This window comes from Pundamilia nyererei, unplaced genomic scaffold (genome assembly GCF_000239375.1).
Source record: "Pundamilia nyererei isolate P.nyererei 1_Seehausen unplaced genomic scaffold, PunNye1.0 scaffold00104, whole genome shotgun sequence".
In the NCBI taxonomy this organism is placed as follows: domain Eukaryota; kingdom Metazoa; phylum Chordata; class Actinopteri; order Cichliformes; family Cichlidae; genus Pundamilia; species Pundamilia nyererei.
In genome coordinates, this window is record NW_005187505.1 from 1298630 (window position 1) to 1320909 (window position 22280).

The 22280-nt window shown below is 38.7% G+C and overlaps 1 protein-coding gene across 1 annotated transcript in view; it reads right to left on the bottom strand.

Annotated features, from left to right (window-relative positions):
* The window catches only part of ptn (pleiotrophin), a 54131-nt gene that overhangs the window by 9106 nt on the left and 22745 nt on the right, over positions 1 to 22280 (bottom strand). The window contains exons 2-3 of the mRNA XM_005740830.2: positions 4692 to 4783; positions 3526 to 3699 (exon numbers count right to left, since the gene is read on the bottom strand). Coding sequence (XP_005740887.1) covers positions 3526 to 3699; positions 4692 to 4782 — 265 coding nt within the window. The 5' untranslated portion in view covers position 4783. The remainder of the gene's footprint in view (positions 1 to 3525; positions 3700 to 4691; positions 4784 to 22280) is intronic.

Genomic DNA, 22280 nt, shown 5'->3' on the forward strand with positions numbered 1-22280 from the left:
TTTCCCCAGTCTAGCCGGGTTCCCTCGAGGATGTGACACTCATTCTTCTGTCTCCTCTCTCATCAAAGCATCAGTGCCCTTGTCACTGCTTCTGAGATCCCAAGGTGCTCATCAGAGGAGGGGAGAGGTGGGAGAAGGGGCGAGGAAAAGAGGGGCGAAGAGCGAAGAGAGGGGAGTGACAGGGCCATTGTTGCAAGAATCCTACAGGGACTTCCTGAGCAACCAACTTTAAAAACCCTATGCCTCCACAGCTGTAAATTGTCTTGGAGAGAGAGCTCCCTTGCTGACTACCAGGAATTTGTCAGGCAGCTCATGTATTCTTTAAGGTGTTTCATACAGTGTAACATACAGTATTTGTGCTGGCAAAAATGATGGTTGCAAAAGTGTGAAAACACCCCTTCATGACTATTCATTAAACCAAAGTCACAAATCACTGAATATAATTTGTTAAGCAGTGAAAAAGACCTCAGTCATAACTCATTTCTACAGAGCCTAAAGAAACTGGAGTGCCATCAGATAGAAACAGCATATATGCAAAATGAAATATCATCGTGAAACAGCCAACATTTGCTTTTGATGTTGTTTCATACATTTCACCATCACTAAGATCATCCCCACCATCTATTCTTCATATAACATACTCTTTATTTCTGGAATGATTTCTAGTTTAAGTCCTTCTTGCTTTCAAAATCTTAAAAAATATGCACATAAATTTTATGTACAGTACCGTGTTCATGAGTCATCCTAATTTCCTTATATTTTGCTTCCAACAAGATTTTTTCCCATTTTTAAAGTGGTCTTAAGGAATTTTTTTTGGTTTTTCAAGCTATCTAATACTGATCTATAAATATTTCAAGGATAAAAAAAAGTCACCTTTCTTTTTCAAAGAACCACATCATTTGCTCTCTTCTCTTTTTTTAGTTGAATGTATATAAAATGCCAAAGATAATACACAGTGTGACGGATAAAAATAAGCAATTTTGCACCAACAAGGTGATTCCTAAAAGCTATTAACTGAAAACTTGCTATAGCTCAAAAAAACATGAATGGTATGTGAAAGTCGTGTCTTTTGCTGGAAAAGAAATGCAGCAAAGACCTGACACAGGACCTGAGAGACACGGCCATTTCTGATGACTACCTGATCCATCTACTCATCAGAAATGGTCTCAGAGGAAGTGTGCCTGTCAGTCATTTAAAGGAAGGGAAAAGGCTGAGATATGCTAAATTACATAAGAATTGGACTGACTGCGACAACATGTCTTGGGGAGTGATAGATCTCAATTTTAAATGTGTGTTTCTAATCATCACGAGTATGTATGGAGGACAGGAGGTCAGGAGAGAGGTACAACAGTACAGTACAGTAAAAACATGGTGGAGGCTCTGTCATAGTTTAGGGCTCCATTTCAGACAGTGTTGTTTGCTAGAATTGATCGAATTATGAGTATAGAAAAGCATGCTTGGATAGAAAAACATACAATGGAGCACTGTCAGTCATGGATTGGTCTGCCCAGAGCTTAAATAACATTATCGAAGCAATGTAAGATCGTGCTGACAGAGAACAGAGAAAAAGGCAGCCAACATTCAAAGAAGGATGGTATAAACTAGTGTTTTTCCCTTATATACTGTATATTCTTGTATGTGCACGTCTACATTTCATCACTGCAACATTTTCCCATTTTCTGAGCAATATAGAATAGAATAGCCTTTATTGTCATTGTACAGAGTACAACGAAATTGGAGTGCCACTCCCTTGGTGCAAGTTTCAATAATAAATATAAATGTAAAATATAAAAACTACAAAAAAACAATCGTAAGTACTCAAACAATAGTATGTACAATATATATAAAGAAACAAGTGATGTCTTGAGACTTTTGCAAAAATATTGCATGCTTGTGTTGGTTGTATGACATATGAGTATATGGGGATGGTCATATATTATATGGAGTGGGCAGAATTTGTTCTATGACTAACCATTAATCCCCTTTCCTGGCAATAAGAGATCCAGTTATTTATTAATTTTAATTACTTTCATGCATTTTCATTTCCACCTAATGAAGAAGCAATGTGCTTGTGTTTTTGTGCTATGAAAGACCTGCATACGCTAACAGTTTTATAGAAATGCACCACGGAACCAAATATTTCTACTTCCTAGTAATTCTTCTCCATTCAGCTCTCACATAGCTGCTTTCTGTGGATTCATATTGTATCAGCCACTTCAGCACTCCATATGACTTATCTCTTTCGGTTTATTATAATGAGACCCATTAGCTGCTGTGTTTGTTACCTTGGTCACCAGTCCCATAGGTACTCGTCTTTTTTGTGTCATGCTGCTGGAAACCCCAGTTTTACAATATTGTGCCCACCTCTTATATTAATATTTATTCTCCTCGCATCACTGTGTTATACTTTGGCAAGAGGCAAAGAACAGTTTGGGCTGTGTGCTGCAAACTGGAAAACCAACGTTAACCTAGTTTTCACTAGTTGGTTTTTAAGGGTCTTTTGGGTCTTAGTATTCTAATTAGATGTAAGAGTTTTGCCAGATGGGATGTCAAATCTTTTATGCTCAGGACTCTTAGAACTATACTAAAAAAAAAAATCCCAGTTTTTCATGTCTCTTTTATGACTTCATAGCTAAAGGCATATAATACAGCTCCTTATTTGAGTACGCTACCTACTAGAGCTTAGATAATAAGTGTACTAGTAACATAGTATATTAATTAATGGCAAACAGACAATTTACTTAGGTCTATATTTGGATATGCTGCAGCTAACAGCCAGGGTTGAAGTAGAGGGTCTTTTCACACCTATTCTTACAGGTTCTGTTATCCATTTTTTTCAAGTACAAAAGTATCCACACTTAAAACGACACTGCTCTCATTTTGCAGGATTTCCAGCCAAGAGGGCCAATTCACACTTTTAATTTTTTTTATTTTCTAAACTAACTTTCCACAGTTTCAAACACGCAGATGTGAAACTTAACGCCACTCCTCCAAAACTTTTCGTGCAGTAATCTATGTAGCCAGTTAGCACCATTATTTCCTGCAGTGTGTTCATCATTCGTGACAGGCTCATTGCAGAGCAGCAGGCTCTTGCCTGACAGGCCTTACTGTGGGAACAAATGTCCTCCAGGCTTGTCACTGCAAGACATTTCGGCTGTAAAAGCCTCACCGTCTCAAGCCCAAAAAAGAAAATGACAATGCCGGGCAATTATTCCTATGTTTTCCATGACAATATATTATATACTGCATAGATGTTTTTGTTGTACCTCTAATTAGCTAGCTTACTCATTCCTATTCTGAAAATGGGACCATTGTTTGTGTAAATGACGGGCCACAATAAATCATCGGGAGACGTGGTGGGAGATGGATGGCATCCATGTATTTGTACAGAAGGAGGGGAGTCCTGGGTCATTTAGAAGGCATAAATTATTTAAAAACCTAAAACAGTAGGTATTCTAAATTCTACTGGGAAAAGTAGATCCTTCTTTTCCTACTTCAACAAAGCAACATGTGAACATTTATCACCTCCAAACTTCTTTTTCCAGTTGCACGGGATCTTGCAGCGCTGGGTCTTGATGGTCTGCTTGCAGTCAGTGCCGGCGCGCGTTCCCTCCCTGGTGCCAAGTCCACAGTCCCCTTCGTTGGCTACGCACACACTCCACTGCCAATCCCCACAGTCTGACTTGCGTTCCTTCTTTCCTGTAGAATCACATCCATATTATAACACAACATCAAAATAGATAGCGCTGAGCAGGAATCCCCATGAACGTCTGTTTACAGATCTTGTATAGAGCTGCTCACAATACCTGACAAAAGACAACAAATGTCACTACTTTTAGGCTTAAAACAACATATTTGGGTCCCAAGACAACACAGAAGGAATCAAATCTCGAGGCATGAATTTAGCGAGATGTGAACTTATCAGGTCATCTCTGTTTTGTTTGTAATTTCTTAAAATAAATGAATATCGAACAAATAATATAGTATTCCAATAACATGGTTCTCCATTACTCATGTCAACTCCTGAAATGGTGCGTGTTCAGCCAGACACCCGCATGATTCTGTTATCTTGTATTCTAGAGGGTCAAAACTTGAGATTTTAACATCAGCTGTGAAGTTATTTCCCACAGTGAAATATGATTTAGGTCTTACATCAATCTTGCTCGTGATTTTTATTTATTAAATCTTCTGTTTATGAATTCCTCGCTTAGCCTTCTGCAATTGCAGACCAACTTCTGTTAGATGGTAGAAACTGGAAGGATAGATGGATGGTTGGATGTTCGTCTGTTAAAGTACCCCCTTTAGGACTGTATCACATTATTTTAAGGCGGCTGTAATGAGTTTAGGTGTTTGCACTAATTTCCAATGCAAATTAACTTTTTTCCCCTGAATTTAAATTAGGTTAAATGTGTTTTCTTTACCCAAGCGGGATTACTCCACTTTTTTTTTGTTCCTTATTGCAAATTATTCCTATTTGTCTCTTGTTAATTCTCATAGGAGACCAATTATTTTATCCTCAAAGTTGTATTTTAAAAATTATATTTGTATTTTTTGAAGAGTTTTGTATGACTAAATTGGTTGTTCAACAGGACAGTGAAATGTGACAGCATGCACACTGCTTAATTTAAGGTTAACTAACACTTTTCCTCTTTATCTTCTGACAAGTATACTTAAAAGTTTGAAGGTTTCACCTTGTTTTTCTGCTTTGCCTCCTTCAGCTGCAATCACTGTAAGCACCAGGAGTGCTATTGCCACCCGTGTCCACTGCTTCTGTCCATTCATTCTGAAAGTCCGAAAAAGACATCTGTTAGCAGGAGAATCCTACTTCTTCACGGTTTAAATGTTACAGATCAACATCAAGCAATTATTCTGTGTTCCTTAAAATGCAACTATAGTCAGCTAATCCACTCCCTTAGTTCACACAGGACACAAAACCCCAATCCCAGCAGATAATCTGATATCATTGCCACTCCACATCAGTTAAAGCTCAGATCATTTTATTCTTTGAATCCTATAGGCAGTTGGCATATATCTGCAAGCCACTTTGCAACCATCATTTCCTCAGCTTCTCCATTCCATGCTGCCTGTGCTCTGAATACCCTTAGGTTTCCATGTATGCATGTGGGAGGGGATGTTCTAACATTTCAAAGCTCTGATTTAAAAGAAAATACACCTGAAAAGCAATCGTCATGCAGCCATCCATCACACGGATCAACAAGAACATGCTGCAAAATCTCGTTTCATGTTAGCCCTACAGTGCTGGGGTCTGAAATCAACATTTTGTTTGTCTGCACTCAAAGTAATTTGGTCTCGGTGTTGGTGAAATGTTCACTATACGGATTTCATTTATGTCAAATTTAATGTCAAAATTCTCTTTTTCTACACCCAAAAGAAAGAATCCTGAATGTTATTGAGTTTCTCACTTAATCTGTTTTTGGATTGTCAGTCAAGTTAAGTTGATCCTTCTGGTCACTTTACTGATGGATGCAAATATACTGTAAATAGCCCATAATTTATAATTATCTGACCCACACTAACTGAATGATAGAGTTCATTGTTGTACTGCCTAATTAGATATAATAAGATGCCCAAATTACTCAGCCAACACATGTACAACATATAGCAGCACAACATATTTGTTCTTTTTCTTTTAATATAGATACAATCATTGTTGAAATTCACAGGTATTCTTATTTTTTGCCATCATAAAACGCAATATTCCCAGAGGCTCGAGAGACTTGAGATGCTTTGAGTCCAGGCTTACTGAGGTGCAAAACATTTGCTCAAGAAAAGATTATACCTGCAGCAAGAAAAGAGCAAGGAAGCAGAGGTGACCTCCATCATGTAGCCACTGTACAATTATTGAAACTGTTGAGAAATGTAGCCACCTGCCTCATTTTTGTCCAGTGCAGCTGACATTAGAGATTCAAAATCTAGCTGATTTATGATTTCATAAATCAAACTAAAGCCATGTTTCATATTTCCCGACCTTATTTAGTCCTCCTGCTGGTTTTGGATTGGCAGAAAGCTGTTACTGTCACTACCACTAGCGTAATGCACTAAGATGAAATTGCTGCAAAAAGCTACTTTTTTTTTGCTCTACTGCCCTCTCCTTTTTTTCTGAGTGAGATCCTCTAGCCGACAGCACTCTCTGAGGGGGAAACAGCATGAGACTGAAGCAATTACAAAGTGTCTGACGCCAGAAACGCTCCTCTGGGCTCGAATTCTTGTAGAACAGTTCAGCCTGGCAAGGAAATAATATACATTTGTCATTTTTAATTAATCACGAGCTGGATCTGAGCCATCCATCCTATTGTGCGTTCTCAGCTTTTCATTTCACTCACTTAAGATTCCACATAAGTTGAGTCTATGGCAGTGAGCGCCTCTGAAATGTAAAGGCATTCAAATGTTATATTTAATTATTTGCTGCTATTGAAGTAAGTTTTATCCCGGAGTTAATGTCTTCCAGCACTTCTCTGAAATTCATAATGGACCTTATGCCAGTGCCTGTAGTTTGCCTAGCAGATTGTTTTTATACTTTACTGAGTGCTCAGCTCACAGAGAAGCCCCGTTTTGATTAAATACTTCAGACTCCGTCTCCCAGTTTTTAAGAGGTCCACAACTATTCATCTCCATAACCCAAAGTATGAAAGGGGGGAAAAAATTTGAATCCCAACTGTAAGAAGTATGTACAATGATTTCTAAAAGATTCATAGAGAAAGCCCAATGAAAGCTCACTGATAAAGATCATTTTCCAAGAAAAAGGCATTGTGGCCTTTCAAAAGATAAGAAAGCCGTTCCCTGAGTTAGTCACACAAAGAATGATAGGCTTTTGGTGCAGTGCAGGCATAATAATAGGGGACATGGCAGATGACTTTGAATGAGCACTACATACAGCAAGTTAAAGTAAAAATATGTCCTGGAATTGAGCTGACTTAACCATTTCCTCTGCAGAAAGTGGATCCTGGGAGACAAGTTCTTCCTCTTCAAGAAGTTAATAATTTAAATGAAAGTCACTGTACCTGTTTTCAGAGCATGACAGCACCTATAATGGATGGATGGGTCTGAGCATTTGACTATACTTCAGTAGGCATGTGTGCTGCCAGTGTTCGACTTTGATAAGAAGCCTTCCAAAGTGCCATCTTAAAGGACAAGCGCATATGCTTTCCATAAATGCTTTCTCTCACTTTCTTTACGCTCAGAGGCACCTACAGCTCTACACACTGACAGAAAGGTAAAGACTCGGCTCCTGCTACAACCTGAGCACAAACCAGCCTTCTTTCATGACTCACACCCCTATAGTTTGACTGAACCAATGGGGGGTTTGTAAAAAACATAATTCTCCAAGGTCCCTCAAGTCACCTCTTCCCTCCGTGTAGCCAAAAGGAAATTGGTGTATTCAGATAAATACATACAGACTCCAAATAAAGGAAGGATATAGCTACTGTGATGTAAGTCGATTGGTTTATAACGTTCTGTTTTGAATTCTCATCTTAAGCAATTCAATTTTTTGCTAATTTTTTTAAACTGGTCAACATGAAAGGTGCATCTAACGAGAAAAATAGGACACTGCACGCTTAACTTCGTTTATTGCCCATTTTACTCCCATTTTACTAAAATGGGAACCTTTTTTTCCAAGTAAGACATGAAACTTGCAATTAGGATTACACTCATCGACTACTTTCTTAGATAAGCCTGTTCAACTGCAGGGCAAGTATTTAATCAGCCAATCACATGACAGTAGCTCAATACAATTAGGCAGGTCGACATATTCGAGACGAACCAGGTGAAGTCAAATCAAATATCAGAAGACGAAGAAAAGTGATCTAACTTGATCTGAGTATTTCAGGACTTGCTCATCCTGAAACGATCTCTAAGGTTTACAGAGAATTACCCCAAAAAGACAAAATATCCATTGTGAGGTAGTTTTCTGACTGAAAATGCCCTGTTGATACCAGGCTGCTTCCGGAAGTAATGAAGCTAACACTAAGCAAGGTATGCAGAAGAGTACCTCTGAATACAGAGCATAGCAAACTTTGAAATAGATGGGCTACAGCAGCAGAAGATGATACCGTGTGCTGCTTCTGTCAGCTAAGAACAGGAAACAGAGTTACAGTTCACACTGATTCACCAGAATTGCACAAAAAAAACTTCCCCTGGTCTCACGTGACTCCTTTCTGGCATTTTCTTTCATTTTTTGGCATGAACAACATGAAAGCCTGGATCCTTGTATGGCTGCGTCAATGGCTGTGCCATGCCGCAAGGCTCAAATCATCTCAAACCGGTGTTTGAACATGACATGTCATGTTATGTGTGAGTGTGTGTGACTGTGTGCGTCTGTATTTTAAACTGTAAGGTGTACCTAATAAAATGTCCATTGGGTGTAGAAGCCTATTAGAAAAATGTTGATGAAGTGAAAGTGAAGTGAGCAGGCCATGTTTTTTTTCTCTACATTCAGATGTGTTTGAAGAAGAGAAGAAAAGTCACTTCTGTTTGTCATTAGAAAAATGCAGGAAGCCTTTTTGATTGGTTTCATATTTCAGACTTTAATATTACGTCCATCTTTTATGTCTAATCTATAAAAGATAATCATAAAATTCTTAGACATTTTAATGTTCAGCTAAAGTTGATACCTAAGTAGCCTGACACAAGAGAGCAAGAGTCATTAATCATCGCCGAACTTATTATTGCCAGATTCCAAACTAGATATTGAAGGCAGGAAATTGCTGTAAGTAAAGGTTTAGTGAAGTGGTGCTTTTCAAATAAGAGATTTTTTTTTGCCCTCAAGGTTGTCTTTGGACAATACCCCTCACTGCCCGTCTTTCCCCAGTGCAGGAACAGGAGAAGTGAATGTTTGCAAACCTCAACAAAAGGGGTTACTTTAGCTGGAACATCAGAAACATCCTGTGGTTGATGTGGCTCATGAGCCACTAAGAATGAGCCCTATCAAACCCTACCATTTGCCCCATTGATCCAAACAAATCTGTGAGTTTGCTGGTGAAAGGAAAGGAGGAGGAAAGCCAGTACCGGGCACAGATCGATGGATCTTCAGTGACTCCTCACATGCTTCAATAAATACGAACAAGATGCTCCTCCACTCCACAATAACCCCGCATTCAAAACACATCCCATCTCTTTCCCCTCTCTCGCGGACTGACGTAATCCCTGCTGAGAACATAAAGGAGAATCTATTTATACGATCGGATCCTTTGGTTGCGTTTGATATGAAGGCAGGAGGCGATGGAGTCAACAGTGAAGGAATAAAGGAGAGAGCAGTTTAATGAATCAATTATATGGCCCAAGAAAAGGGGAATTGCTCGGGTTATTAGCTGTACCGGCTGAGCAAAAAAGATTTCCACCATTACCCTTCTGTGAAGAATAGATTTTGGTTTCTTTAATTAAAGCTGTTAACCTCTCACAATCCAGTTCCTAATCAGAGAACTTGTATAAATACATTTGGGGAGCATGCAATTAGGCAACAGCTCCTCTGTGTGTTTATAATGAACACAAATATTACCATAAGACACATGTATGCATTTAATATCACTTAGCTGCATATGAATTATACATTTTTAAACAAGTCCTGGCTCCCAGAAGTAAATCAAAGGATGCGCTTTCCAAATGGGAGACACTTTTGGCTATCTCTAATTTCATCACTCAATATTTAGACTTGCTCAAGAGGAAATCTTTTTTCATTTGTGATATAAGGAGTTTAGTCCAAATGTGCAGTAATGACAATTAGTAAAGTGGGTCACATGGGTTGGTTGTTTTTGTGAACATAAAGAGAATAATTACCCCAATCTAGAGTTCCAATCAGCATTAAAGGGAGTTCCAGTTCGTTATTGAGCCTTTGAGGCTGCTTTTAACACCAAATGAAATTCATGCAATGAATTCATGCAATGAATTCATGCAATGAATTTCATTTGGTGTGCAATTATTCATTTGTAATAATTACACATAGTCAATCAACACAACACAACACAACACAAGCCATGAAAGCAAACAACAAGTTGTGATAAATACAGCAACACCCTGCACATGTCCCAACTAATCATCAGATACAGTCACTGACACTGAGCAGAGCGAAGCTGATGCGCACACATTTAAACTCACAAATAACAAGATTAGATTTAAGTTTTATCTTTTATTGTAGCATTTTTTTTTTTTTGCTTCAAGTGGTCAAAAGTCATTATCTTTTTGGAAAATATTTTAAAATCCATAAAGATCGACAATCAGATTTTGTGCAGACCTCAGGAGACTTGGGAACATTGTACTTGGGTATATATTCAAACTATTATAAAGAGCGTAGAAATTAATGGAATGGTCAGAAAATCAATTTAATGTCCCCACATTCAAGCTCACAATGTCAAAAAATCAGTTGTACTTCGGATCGTAACAAGGGTTAAGCAACAGGTCAGACAAGAACAAGTCACAACTCTCTCTTCTATTTCATTTGCTAAATAAAAGGAGGGATGACAGCCAAAAGTGTTCCATATCATAAAGCTGACTGACGGAACAACACTGATCAGAACAGAAGAAAAAAAATGAAAAACTCACTCCTCATGTGTCCCCATGTGGAAAACTAAATGTGCAGTGAAGGAAAAAAATGGTCCTGTAAGCTTTTTGCTCCCCGATATCCTTCTAGCCTCTCTAGCTTCTCTATTTTCAGTTTTAACATTTCACATGATAGAAAAGGTAACACTAAGTCAGCACTCACAGTTTTCTACCAAGTGATTAAAAATATGTTACCGTACTCAGGTCATTTGGAGGTCTGTACAGATGAACTGAGAGAAGACAAACCATCTTTACTGCGATGTGCATTTACCTGTATCTGTGTTCCCTAAGCACATCTGCACATCTGTGACTGCAACTTTACCTGCCGCCAGTTTTAAATCTTTCTGTTTAGTCTGAAAATGTCAGGGAATGTATTACACTGCTATAAGATGTAATGGATCACCTACTGTACAGAGAAAAGCACGCAGGGTTATCAACCAGTTCTGCAGAAGTGGTATAAAAATATTCTTCTTTAGGTTTGTGGAAAAATATAAATCAACTCTCAAAATAAAAAAAGAAAGAAAAGAAAAATAAATGAATATGTATTATAACAGGTAGAATTTTGAGCAGCACCGTCTTTGTTGATTATTGATTCACGACATTGGTGCAATGGAAATTTGGAACCTGACAGAGACTCAACTTTGAGCATCTTAGCAAACAGAAACTGTAGAATCACGCTTCTGTAAAAGTGCTCCAACCTCATATCTGCCCAACATCATAGGCGCAATAATACAGGCATTTTTGCAGCAAAGTGCCAAACCCATACCAATTTTCTTCCCTCATTCTTTTCATAAATGCCTAGATTGGATCATGCTCCAAGCATTAATGTTGCTGGCAGTGGGGGGCATGATACACTTCTTGATACAATGTTGCCATTGAAATGCACCTGAAGCAAGATCCTCCACAAAATTTTCTTTTTTTTTTTTAACTTTTTTGTGTGGCACGTTTGTCATGGTTGGTGTTATTGCTCTTCTTTGTGTTTCTAGTTTGCTCAGCCTTCTCTATCATCATGTTTATTTTTAGCTTTCATGTCTATTTTTTCCTTTTGTACTTTAAAGGTTACTTTTTCTGTCTCTAGTATAAAATTTACTTCCTGCTGTTGCACCTTTCCCAGCTTTGTGACTGTCTGCACCATCCTCTTTACAGTCGCCTGTATTTGATTGTTTCCACCTGTGCTTCCTTCCCACATCATCAATCACCCTCTCTGTTTTTGGATTTCTGTTTTGTTTTTTTGTTTACTTTGCCTTTTTATGTGACCTGTGTTTAGGTTCTCCCTCCAATACATCCTGACAGATTTGACACTAGCTATTTGTCTCATAAGATGACTGTATTTATTCATGTTTCTAAAACATAAGAAAAAATGCTAAATGAAACACATTCTCACTTGAAAAAAGAAGTATTATGAGATTGGACAAAGGATTATGGTAGTCTTAACACTATAAAGTGATACAACTGATGCTGGCTAAGATCTGCAAGATAAATCTCCATATGAACCCCTTTATAATTGCCTCAGAACCAATATGGAAGTCACCATCTAGAGCAGGGGTCTCAAACTCCAGTCCTTAAAGGCCGGTGTCCTGAAACTTTTCCATGTGTCCCTGTTGCAAAACACCTGAATAAAATTAGTAGGTCATTAGCAAGAGTATAGAACTTGACTGCATGTTGAAGTAGCAGCCCCTAACCCTACTCAAGTAAAGTCAAGTAAATATAAGTGTTTGAAAAAATGTACTTCTAAAAGTAAAAATGGTAAATAAATACTTTTATTTCTAAAAGTACTTTTATTGCACCATGTTCATTCACTCATGAACTGCTGTAACATGAATCAAATCTGTAGAGTCTTGCTAATGACCTACAGTGGCTTGCAAAACTATTCGGCCCCTTGAACAAACACCGTCCATCTAACCTGACTGAGCTGGAGCTGTTTTGCAAAGAAGAATGGGCAAGGATTTCAGTCTGTAGATGTGCAAAGCTGGTAGAGACAGACCCTAAAAGACTGGCAGCTGTAATTGCAGCAAAAGGTGGTTCCACAAAGTATTGACTCAGGGGGCTGAATAATTACGCACACCCCACTTTTATTTATTTGTAAAAAAGGTTTGGAATCATGTATGATTTTCATCCCACTTCTCACGTATACACCACTTTGTGTTGGTCTTTCACGTGGAATTCCAATAAAATCGATTCATGTTTGTGGCTGTAATGTGACAAAATGTGGAAAAGTTCAAGGGGCCGAATACTTTTGCAAGCCACTGTACTAATTGTATTCAGGTGTGTTGCAACAGGGACACATAGAAAAGTTTCAGGACACCGGCCCTTGAAGACTGGAGTTTGAGACTCCTGATCTAGAGGAACTTGAGCTTTTGACATACCCAAGAGCACATTAGACTTGTAGTCAAGACCACCTAAACCAAGCCCAAGACAATACCAAGACCAGAGGGTATCGAGACCAAGACAAGACCAAGACCAAGACAGACCGAGTCAAGACCAAGACAAAGTCGAGACGAGACCGAACCAAAAAAAGTCTTTAAAACTGAAGCCAGATGCTGCTTCGTTTACGGGTGTCAGGCATATTTATGTGTTTTTGCGATGCACTTGCACAGCCCTCCTCACTGCTGTCTACTGTCTCACTCACTTACTGAGAGGACAGACGCACGCTCCACTTGACTGTTGCGTCTCTCACACTCTCTGTTTTTCACATAATGATATTATCCTGTATCGTCACAGGTGATTGGCCACAATATGGAGGGATTGGAGCACAGCTGAGCCACTGTGTGAGAGCTGAGCAGCGAAAGGAAATTAAAATAGGAGCCAGCTCTCGCTCAATGGGAGTCGACTCTTCTGATTCACTACAAAGCACTCTCTAAGCACGGCTCTTAGAGCTGATGCTTTTGCACATGACACATTATCGAACGTTATGTTGTGTGTCATGGATACTGTTGACTCCAAATCTCCCGACCACTATGTTGATCTGAGACAGCTAGACCAAGACAGCGAGACCAAGACAAGACCGAGGGATCCGAGACCGAGACAAGCCCAAGACCAGATCTCGAGACATCCAACTCTAGAGCACATCACCCATGACTGCACCTGTTCCATGTCCAGCTCGATTTCTGTATATCCCCTTGACTTCCTTTCATGTCGCCCATGCATTGCTTTGATTTGGACTACATTTTTTTTGTATCTAATTTCATTTCGTCATCAAGCCTTGAAAAAAAAATCATGTCCCATTGTTACGGTTTGCTGACACAGTTAAAACATAAATGGGGCAGGAAGTGTGGTTTTCTTAAGAACGCACATTTCCTCTATACACGTAACATTTATCAAGTAAAATTTGTTCAAATGTTTGTATTTCACCTGGAACGCTTACATGAGCAAACTTTGTGGATTTACTAACGAAAATATTCTCTCAGGACACTTGATAGGATATGAGTTGAACTTACTCTGGTAACCGTTTGGGATTTGCTTTGTTGGTTTGGAAATCTCCCTCATGAAAAAAATTCAGCTGAACTGACATCGGTTCTCCAAACAAAAAAATAATATATAAAATGTGGCAAAAACAAATGTCTCCTTGGATATTGATTTGTGTTCCAAAGTCACATCTGATATTTAGAGAGAGATGGAGGAAAAAACAAAAGAAAAGCCACTGTACTGACAGATTTCCATTGTGTGGTTCATTGTTTTTTTGTTTATCTTCAGTAGGCAGACAACACAACACTGTGTCCTTGGGAAAAGTCAGGCAGAAAAATCCACTTCTGAGTGGCTTTCCCATCCCAGTAGTTGTGATTCAGGAGAGGAGTGAATGCCTCACCTAGACACAGGGCATATTGAAAGGATTTATTTAGGAGTCTCTCTGTTTGTGTGTGTTCCTTGAGCTGAGCTTTTGAGAGATTCTAGCACGGATGAAATGAAAAGTATATTGACTAGAAAACAAAGGAAGGCCTTTGAAAGGAACTGAAAGGCAGAAAGCCACGGACAGTCGAGCATATAGCTCCAATATGCAGCCACTGTCACGGCTGAGGGTCCTGTCTTTGGCTTGTAAGATCACCTCCCTCGTGTACCTTAGTGTTTACTTTTTCTGCCTCTTAGTTGTGAGTGTCTATGCCTTCCTTCCTGCCTTTTTAACAACTTCTCTACAGGTCTGCCCGTGCCTCTGTGTGGTTTTCCTTTATTCTCTTACTCCTCTGGTTTTCCTTTTGTTCTGTTGGACTTCAGTTGTGATTCACTCTACCTAGACTTTTCTGTCTTCCCTATAAGGAGCAACCTTTTTCTGCCTAAGAGTTTGAGATCCCTTCGTCTGAACAAAAACAGAACACCCACAGAGCAAAAATGTATCTACAAAATGTAGATAACTACACAGTAAATAATGTGAGTGAAAGCTTGATAAAATGCTGCTAGGTGCAGTAATCCCTCCAGGTTCGGTGTTGAAGGAAAGTGAATCGTTTTCCCGTGGGACTGTAGAATGCCTTAAATGTGGCACGGCACCGTTTCTTGCGTGTTTAGGTGCAGATGATTAAAGGAAAATGCCACACTTGTGTTTTGTAAAGGTCAGACAATGGGGGAGAGGGTATGTGAAGATGGTCCTTACTACAGTATCTCTCAGAACAGCCTGAGCGAAGCCTCCAGGGAGCCATGCTCCAGAACAAAAGCAGCATGTGTGGCATCCTCTGTGTGTGTTTCAGCTTGTGTGTATTGTGTGCTGAGTCTTCAAAATGAAACTAAGTCTGAAGAGCAGTGTAAAATAGGCTTGTTTAATGATTAACAAAAACCAACAACACCCCCCCCCCCCAAAAAAAAAAAAAATAAATATAATAACAAGGATGGCAGGCAAAGGCTGTGTGAGAGCATTAGAGCTGAAACAGACGAAATTGAAGACTTCGGTTTATGCATGAATGCCTCCATCACGACGATCGTATTATATTATACCCCCAAACACTCATTCATTTGCTTATCCTCACTCTCATCTCCCCAATATATTATTAGCTGCATGAGAACATTATGAGCCCCATACTATCGCTGTGACAAATTCCAGTCATCCCAATTTTTAGGGATATGAAACTGCAATATAGAAAAATTACAGTTGTATTAAAATTTATTGACAAATTAAAGTTTCTAATATTCTAACTATGTTTTTTTTGTTTTTTTTTACAAAGGTTGCACAAAGAAAGCTGGCAGCTGGAGCACTGCAGCAGTCAAGCGAACTTTCAATAAAGTTTTCTTTTTTAGTGAAGTAGAGATAAGTTGGCAAAATGCTGAAAAAAAACCATGTTCTGCCTCTGAGGGTAAACATTTAAAACAAATATCAGAGAATGTTAAAATATAAGATGCTGTGCACGAACATTTGAGTGAGGCCAAAGTTATTTTGGAGCAGCACTGAGACGCACTCTAAGTGAATCGGAATTTTATATATAATTTGCATAATTTACAATAAAAATATTCCATATTTATCGTACACCACTCCGCTGCAGCCATTTAATTAGGCCTTTCTCTCGAATCAGGCATTTTAGCTGCTGCAGCTCCTGATCACCCGAATGTCTTTTGATTGGTCGGCTTCCGTAAACAGATTAACATCCCCCTGTAACAAGCATGGGCATGAGATTATAAAGGCACCTGAGCTGCCATTTCACTGAGCGTGGGGAACAGTGCACTACTTCGTAATACTGCATTCTGGTTCGCTTGGAGTTCACTGGGATTTTTCTCCATCTTTATGTGTTGTGTTGTGGACAGAGATCTCAGATGTCATTACCGGAATCTGCTGGAAGCACTCTCCCATTCTCACCATGGTGATGTTACCTTCAACATCTTCCCTTACTCCTCTCTCAGCCTTTGGTATTTTTCCAGCATCTTGTTTTCCTTCTACTTGATGTTGCTATCGCTTGTAGTGATGTGTCGGTCGTGAACGAAATGGCTCTTAGAGCCGGGTCTTTGACGTGAACGACGCGAGCAGGGTTTTTTTTTTTTCTCTGTCTCTCGCCCTCTCTCTCACACTTTTTTTCCGCTTCACTCCGCACGCGAGCCTTGTGCTTTACGACAGAACAGAGCGGGAGGGAGAGACAGAGAAAGAGAGCCAGGGACAACAACGTCACATTAGAAAGGTATAGTAATCATCCACAACTATTTTCAGTTGCGGATGATAAAGGATTCAGAAAGTTTATTCATGCAGGCCCATATGACAGAGAATATGCATCTTCTTTTTGTTTTCATATTTTAATTTATATTTAATTGTGTTGTGGTTTGTGGTATTTTGTGTTGTTTCACTTTAAATTTGTTTAAAAGGAAAAAGCTGGAAATTTAAATATTTAAAAGTTGAAATGTGAATAGTTGGTTTTTGTATTATATGATTTATTTATTACATTTTATGTGGAGTGAATAAATAAAAGTATATTTACGGTGGCCCCTAGAGACAAAGAATGTACAAACTTCAAAATACCTACGAACTCTGAAGCACATACAAACTCCAAAACACGTAAAAACTCCACAGCACGTACAAACTCCAAAGCACGTAAAAACTCAGAAGCACGTAAAAACTCAAAACGCGTACAAAAGACAACAGAAGTGCTCCAGGATGCTAGGGGCAGTGTTGAGCTTTTGTTACCTAGTGGCTACACAAGCCAGCAAGTACCAACGACCGGATTTGGTGTGTGGTAGTAACAGGTAAACGAACATTTTTTTTAAATGATTTGAATATATATGAATGCTTGTGTATAAATACACAAACAATACACATATGCTTTCAACTGTGTAATTTAGGTGATCTAGGTAGCTCTGTTTTGGAAGTTCAGTTAACGCTAGAAATGTGTTTTGGAGTTTGTACGTGTTTTGTCTCTAGGGGCCACTGCATATATTTACATATAAACATATATAAATAGAACCACTTTTTTTTACATTAGTAATTCCTTTTGTGCATAATTTTATATTATTGTTAATAATAAATTCATTAAAGAAACAAAACAACCGTAAGAGCCAGCTCTTTTTAGTGAGCTGAGCCGAAAGATCCGGTTCTCTAAAAAGAGCCGGAAATCCCATCACTAATCACTTGGTGTAGCTACATCTGTTACCATGGATTCTTTCTCTGCTTGTCCACTATTACTATGTCCAGTTGGTTAGCCATTACCAATTTGGACTTCCTCAGCACAGATGAACGTTAACATCACCAATGAAACATTAAGGATTAATGATTCATTCAGTTGTTTATTGTTCAATAAGTGATTTTCTAAATTACTCTTCAAAATTGTTGTTCAAAATTTGTTGTAGTAGACTGGTCAAAAGGCATAAAATGTGAAGAGTATCTAAGGGCCAACGGGTTAGCATGAGAAATTGTTGTTTCAAATGAGAAAAATGTTTTTTAAATGTTTTTTAAATTAAGAGCGAATGAAGTCAGATGTCTTTGGCATAGATAGCAGAGATGCACACAAGACACTGGTGCCTTGGCACACTCGGGGCAGCAATACAGGACAGGAAGAGATATAACTTTTTATGACACCATTAATGTTCACATTTTGATGTTATGGGTTGGACACCAAGACTGTAGTTTGAGTCCAGTTGGGACCTTTGTGCTAGCCATTTTTTTTTTCAGATTTGTCTAGTGCTTTCTATTTTCACTTTAAGGAATGAAAAAAGTAGTTTAATAACGACTTTCATTTTCATTGTTGTTATGTGACAGGTTGAGAGTGAGACCCTTCACTCTATTTCCATAAATCAAGTGTGTCTAGCACCAACAACAAACTTAATGCTAGATGTATCTGTGAGGCAAAAGTGGTCATATTAGATGGCCTGAGAATGAGAATGGCATCTTGAACCTTAGAAAAATCGGCTCAGTGAGTCTTTGAAATTACTTCCGTAATTACTTGCTTTTGATAAAGCAAAATAATCATCAAAACTCTGTTTTATCCCTTTTCCATTTATGGAATATTTGTAGATTTTCTGTATATTGCATTCTAAATATGGGCCTTTTTGTTTTGTGTTGCACAAACAGAGAAAACCAAATAACTGTTATTCTCTAATGGATTCTGAAATAGTAAAATTGGAAACCTTTTTTCAGGAACATTGTTCAAATTACACAACCACAAAACTGCAGACACTTTTGAGAGTTTTTCTGAAAAGAACAGATTGCACAAGGTCATATCCAAACAGCGAGGATTTTCATAAATATTACTTCTGCATCTATTCCATTTTATAAGGGTCTCACGATAAGATCTAACACATTTTGATAGTAGGCTGAAAAGAAGGCTACTTTGAGTCAGCAGGTTTTGCTCATTGTAGAACACTCTGAAATAGATGTGCCGTATTCATACACGGGGCTATTTTTACCCTGTCCTTTAATCTCCATTCCTTTCTGTGAAGCTACAGTAGAAACACCTGTGTGCCTGGCTGCAGGGGACACCTTATCACCCACTACTTGTCCTTTTGCTTTTCTCTCCATTTGGGTACCTTTTGATTGCTTGAAATAGCTAGTCTTGTTCCCTTCACATGCTGGCTGTCCTGGTGCTGGACCCTTGCAGGCTGATCCCCCTGGCAGCCACTGACAGCACAGAAACAGCTCAAAGCTGCTCCATCCCTCAAGCCCCACACAGTAACATCAGCAGTCACCGCCCGCCTCCCTCTCTCCGTTCTCAAATGCTTTCTCCTGCCTACTCTCCAAAGGCGCCAATTTAGAGGTGTCTGTCTAATTGAGTAGGCAACATTTATCTGTATGTGTGTGTGTGTGTGTGGCTAAAGTGAGTATGTGTGTGTCTGTGTTTCTCTTAGGAACCTGCTGAAAGCACCTTGAGTCACTTGTTCATTAAAGTATGCTGGATGAGAAAGCCTTTGCAGAGAGCGTGGGTAGTTTTGTCTGGCTTTTGATAAAGCCATGCTCCCTCCCTTTCTCTTTTTTCCTATCCTCCCTGCCTCCTAAAATGACTTCTCTCTTTCTTTCTCTGCTTCTTATTCTGTGTATTTAGCAGAGAGTTATGCAAAGAATTTGTTTTTTTTTGTCCACTTGAGCAGTGCTTTGCATATCTCTGTGTATTTAATTTGTGCTTGTAAACAGACTGTTGAATTTCTTAATAGCAGTCGAAAGTCGGTGACAGCTTATTAAAGAGCCAAGAAATCACTCTTCCTGAAAGTGAGAATGGACTTCATCTGCAGCTGAATAAGGTACATAATGCTGTAGAAGATCTAGTTATCAGTCACACCTCAGCTACGAACACTACAATAAATTTGCACAATGGATGTGGAAGATTTTAATTTAAAAAGTATCTACTGCTTTGGTTAGTACATTTATTTTAACTGTTTCAGTGTATATTGTAAATATCAGGGTCTTTACACTGTGTTCATCTGTATGTAATGGGCACTGCATGAATGCCATTCAGTATATTATATATACAATTCAGTATATTACATATACTGACTTTTGCTACAGATCCTTCCATGTACTTCAGAACTCAATGCCATTGTCATGTGGTTGTTTTTTCTCTTAGAAATCACATAAATATGCAACAATTGAGCAGTAAGCAGTTATAAACAAAAGATAAGCCATGCCTTGCCAGCAGTAAACTGTTAATTTCTTATTTTAAGCTGTCACAAATTAGTTCATCTTGAGGTATTTAGTTATATAAATAAAAATCATGTACACTACAGGAAACAGGAGGCTGTGTTTCAAACACTAGTCAGCATTTTCATTTTCTTCCTAATATATATCCCTCCTAAGCTTTCAAGTAGTGATGGCTTCCTGATACCTCTCAAGTCACTCCCATTCACTCGCTAGTGCCAACCTACACAATAGTTACCCTTCTCATCCATTTAACCCTCTCAGGCTCAAATTAAACTTTTTGTTGCTAATGCACAACCAAGTCCTGCAGTGGTACTTCTGAGTAAAAAAAACTCATAAAATATGTATGTGGGGTAATCAGGTTGTTAGTTTTTAACTGTTGCAAATCAGCAACGCCTGCCTTGAGAGGGTTAAGCCATTGCAGGCTCTGAACGTCTGTAGTTTGATAACATTCACAAATGATAGGCTACGACTTTCAACTTACATGTTTTAAAAGAAAAGGTTCACTCACAGAGTTACTAGAGTCCAACAAACCACAGATGTTGCACTCAGCATCTTAAGCTACCTGTCATTTTGCTACATTTTGCAAAGAAAATGATAGAATAGGTCTAACAGTTTGTTTAAAATGTAACCTAACCTAAACATAAATAAAATTACAGTATATAAGGTTAAAACAGATTTTCTTGAAAGTCAATGCCAAATTTGGTATTTATTCTTGTAATTCCTCTAAGTAGTTAGGAATAGTTCTCCAGGCTTCTTGGGGAAAATTCCAAAAGTCTTCTTTGGTTGTTAGCTGCCTTTTGTTCTAGAACCTGTGTCTTATAGATGGCTGTAGACACTCACTGTATAAAAGCTACTGATTGCCACTGATTTGTGTGATCAGTTCTTGTGCAATATTATCTGTTTCCCCTCTTTAAGAACGGCTTCTTGACAGCCACCCTGCTTCTGATGAGGCTTTGGTAACAGTAGAAAGATCATCTGAAGAAACTGTCATTATGATATTTTTCATACATTCAACTAAAGAAACATGAAAAACATTGTGTCTTTCCAACAGGCTGCTAATAACAAATTCTTAGCACTCATTCATCCTTTTTAGGCACCCCTTTCATGCTTAAGGGGCTCATAGAGCCACGTTAAATGGCTTAACAAACAAAATTTCTCTGAAAATGGTCAGGTACAAGGACTGGACTGAAAATGAGTAAAAGAGCAGCCAATGTCCAAATTGACACTTTGAAATATCTCCAGAAAGCCTGGAGAATTTTTACTTAAAACACTAGGAAAGTTTGGATTCTTGGAAGCAAAATATAAAGAAATCAAAGACGGCAAAACAGTCTGTTTACAAACAAACCCAGACCCAACTGTAAATACAGTCCCAATCAAAAGATTAAGACGACTTGAAAATGGCAAAAAAAATCATATTTTGCATGGTTGGATCTTACCAAGGTTCCAAGTAGAGCTTAAACATGCAACAAGAAGAAATGGGAGTGAGACAAAACCCATAACCATCAGACGGCATCTGAGACTGAAGCGTTTCAAAAACAAAAAACATCTTCCAAAGCCTCGTCTCCTTGAATGCCACAGAACTGACCATGTGGACTTGGCAATACATCACCAACCATGCAGCATTGAAAGGTGGAAGAAAGATTTATTCTCTGATGAGAAAAATTTAACCTTGATGGTCCTGATGGTTTTCAACGTTACTGGCATGAAAAGCACATCCCACCTGAGATGTTTTCCACGCACCACAGTGGAGAGGGCACCATAATGGGGTGCTTTTTCCTTCAGTGGAACAATGGATCTTCAGGAGGTGCAGGGGCGTTAAATGGCCGCTGGCTATGTCCAGATGTTGCCGAGAGCAACCCTCATCTGTGTGGTAACGACTGGGTTTTTCAACAGGACAACGCTACGGTACACAATGCTCGCAGGACAAGGGCTTTCTTCCAGGAGAATAGCATCACTTTTTTGGACTATCCTGTCCAGGTTGCTTATATATTTATTTATTTATTTTTCTTTCTTTTTTTGCCTGTCCCGTTTGGCCCTTTTGCCATCAGAATTGTTGTCTAAAGGCAAAGAAAGATGCCCAACGGATTTACTTTACCAAATTGACCATCCCAGCCTTGCCGTAATGGTCCATTTGATTCACCTTTTATTGTTTATTTTATTTTCACTTACTGAATACGGGACAGACTTGACTGGGGGA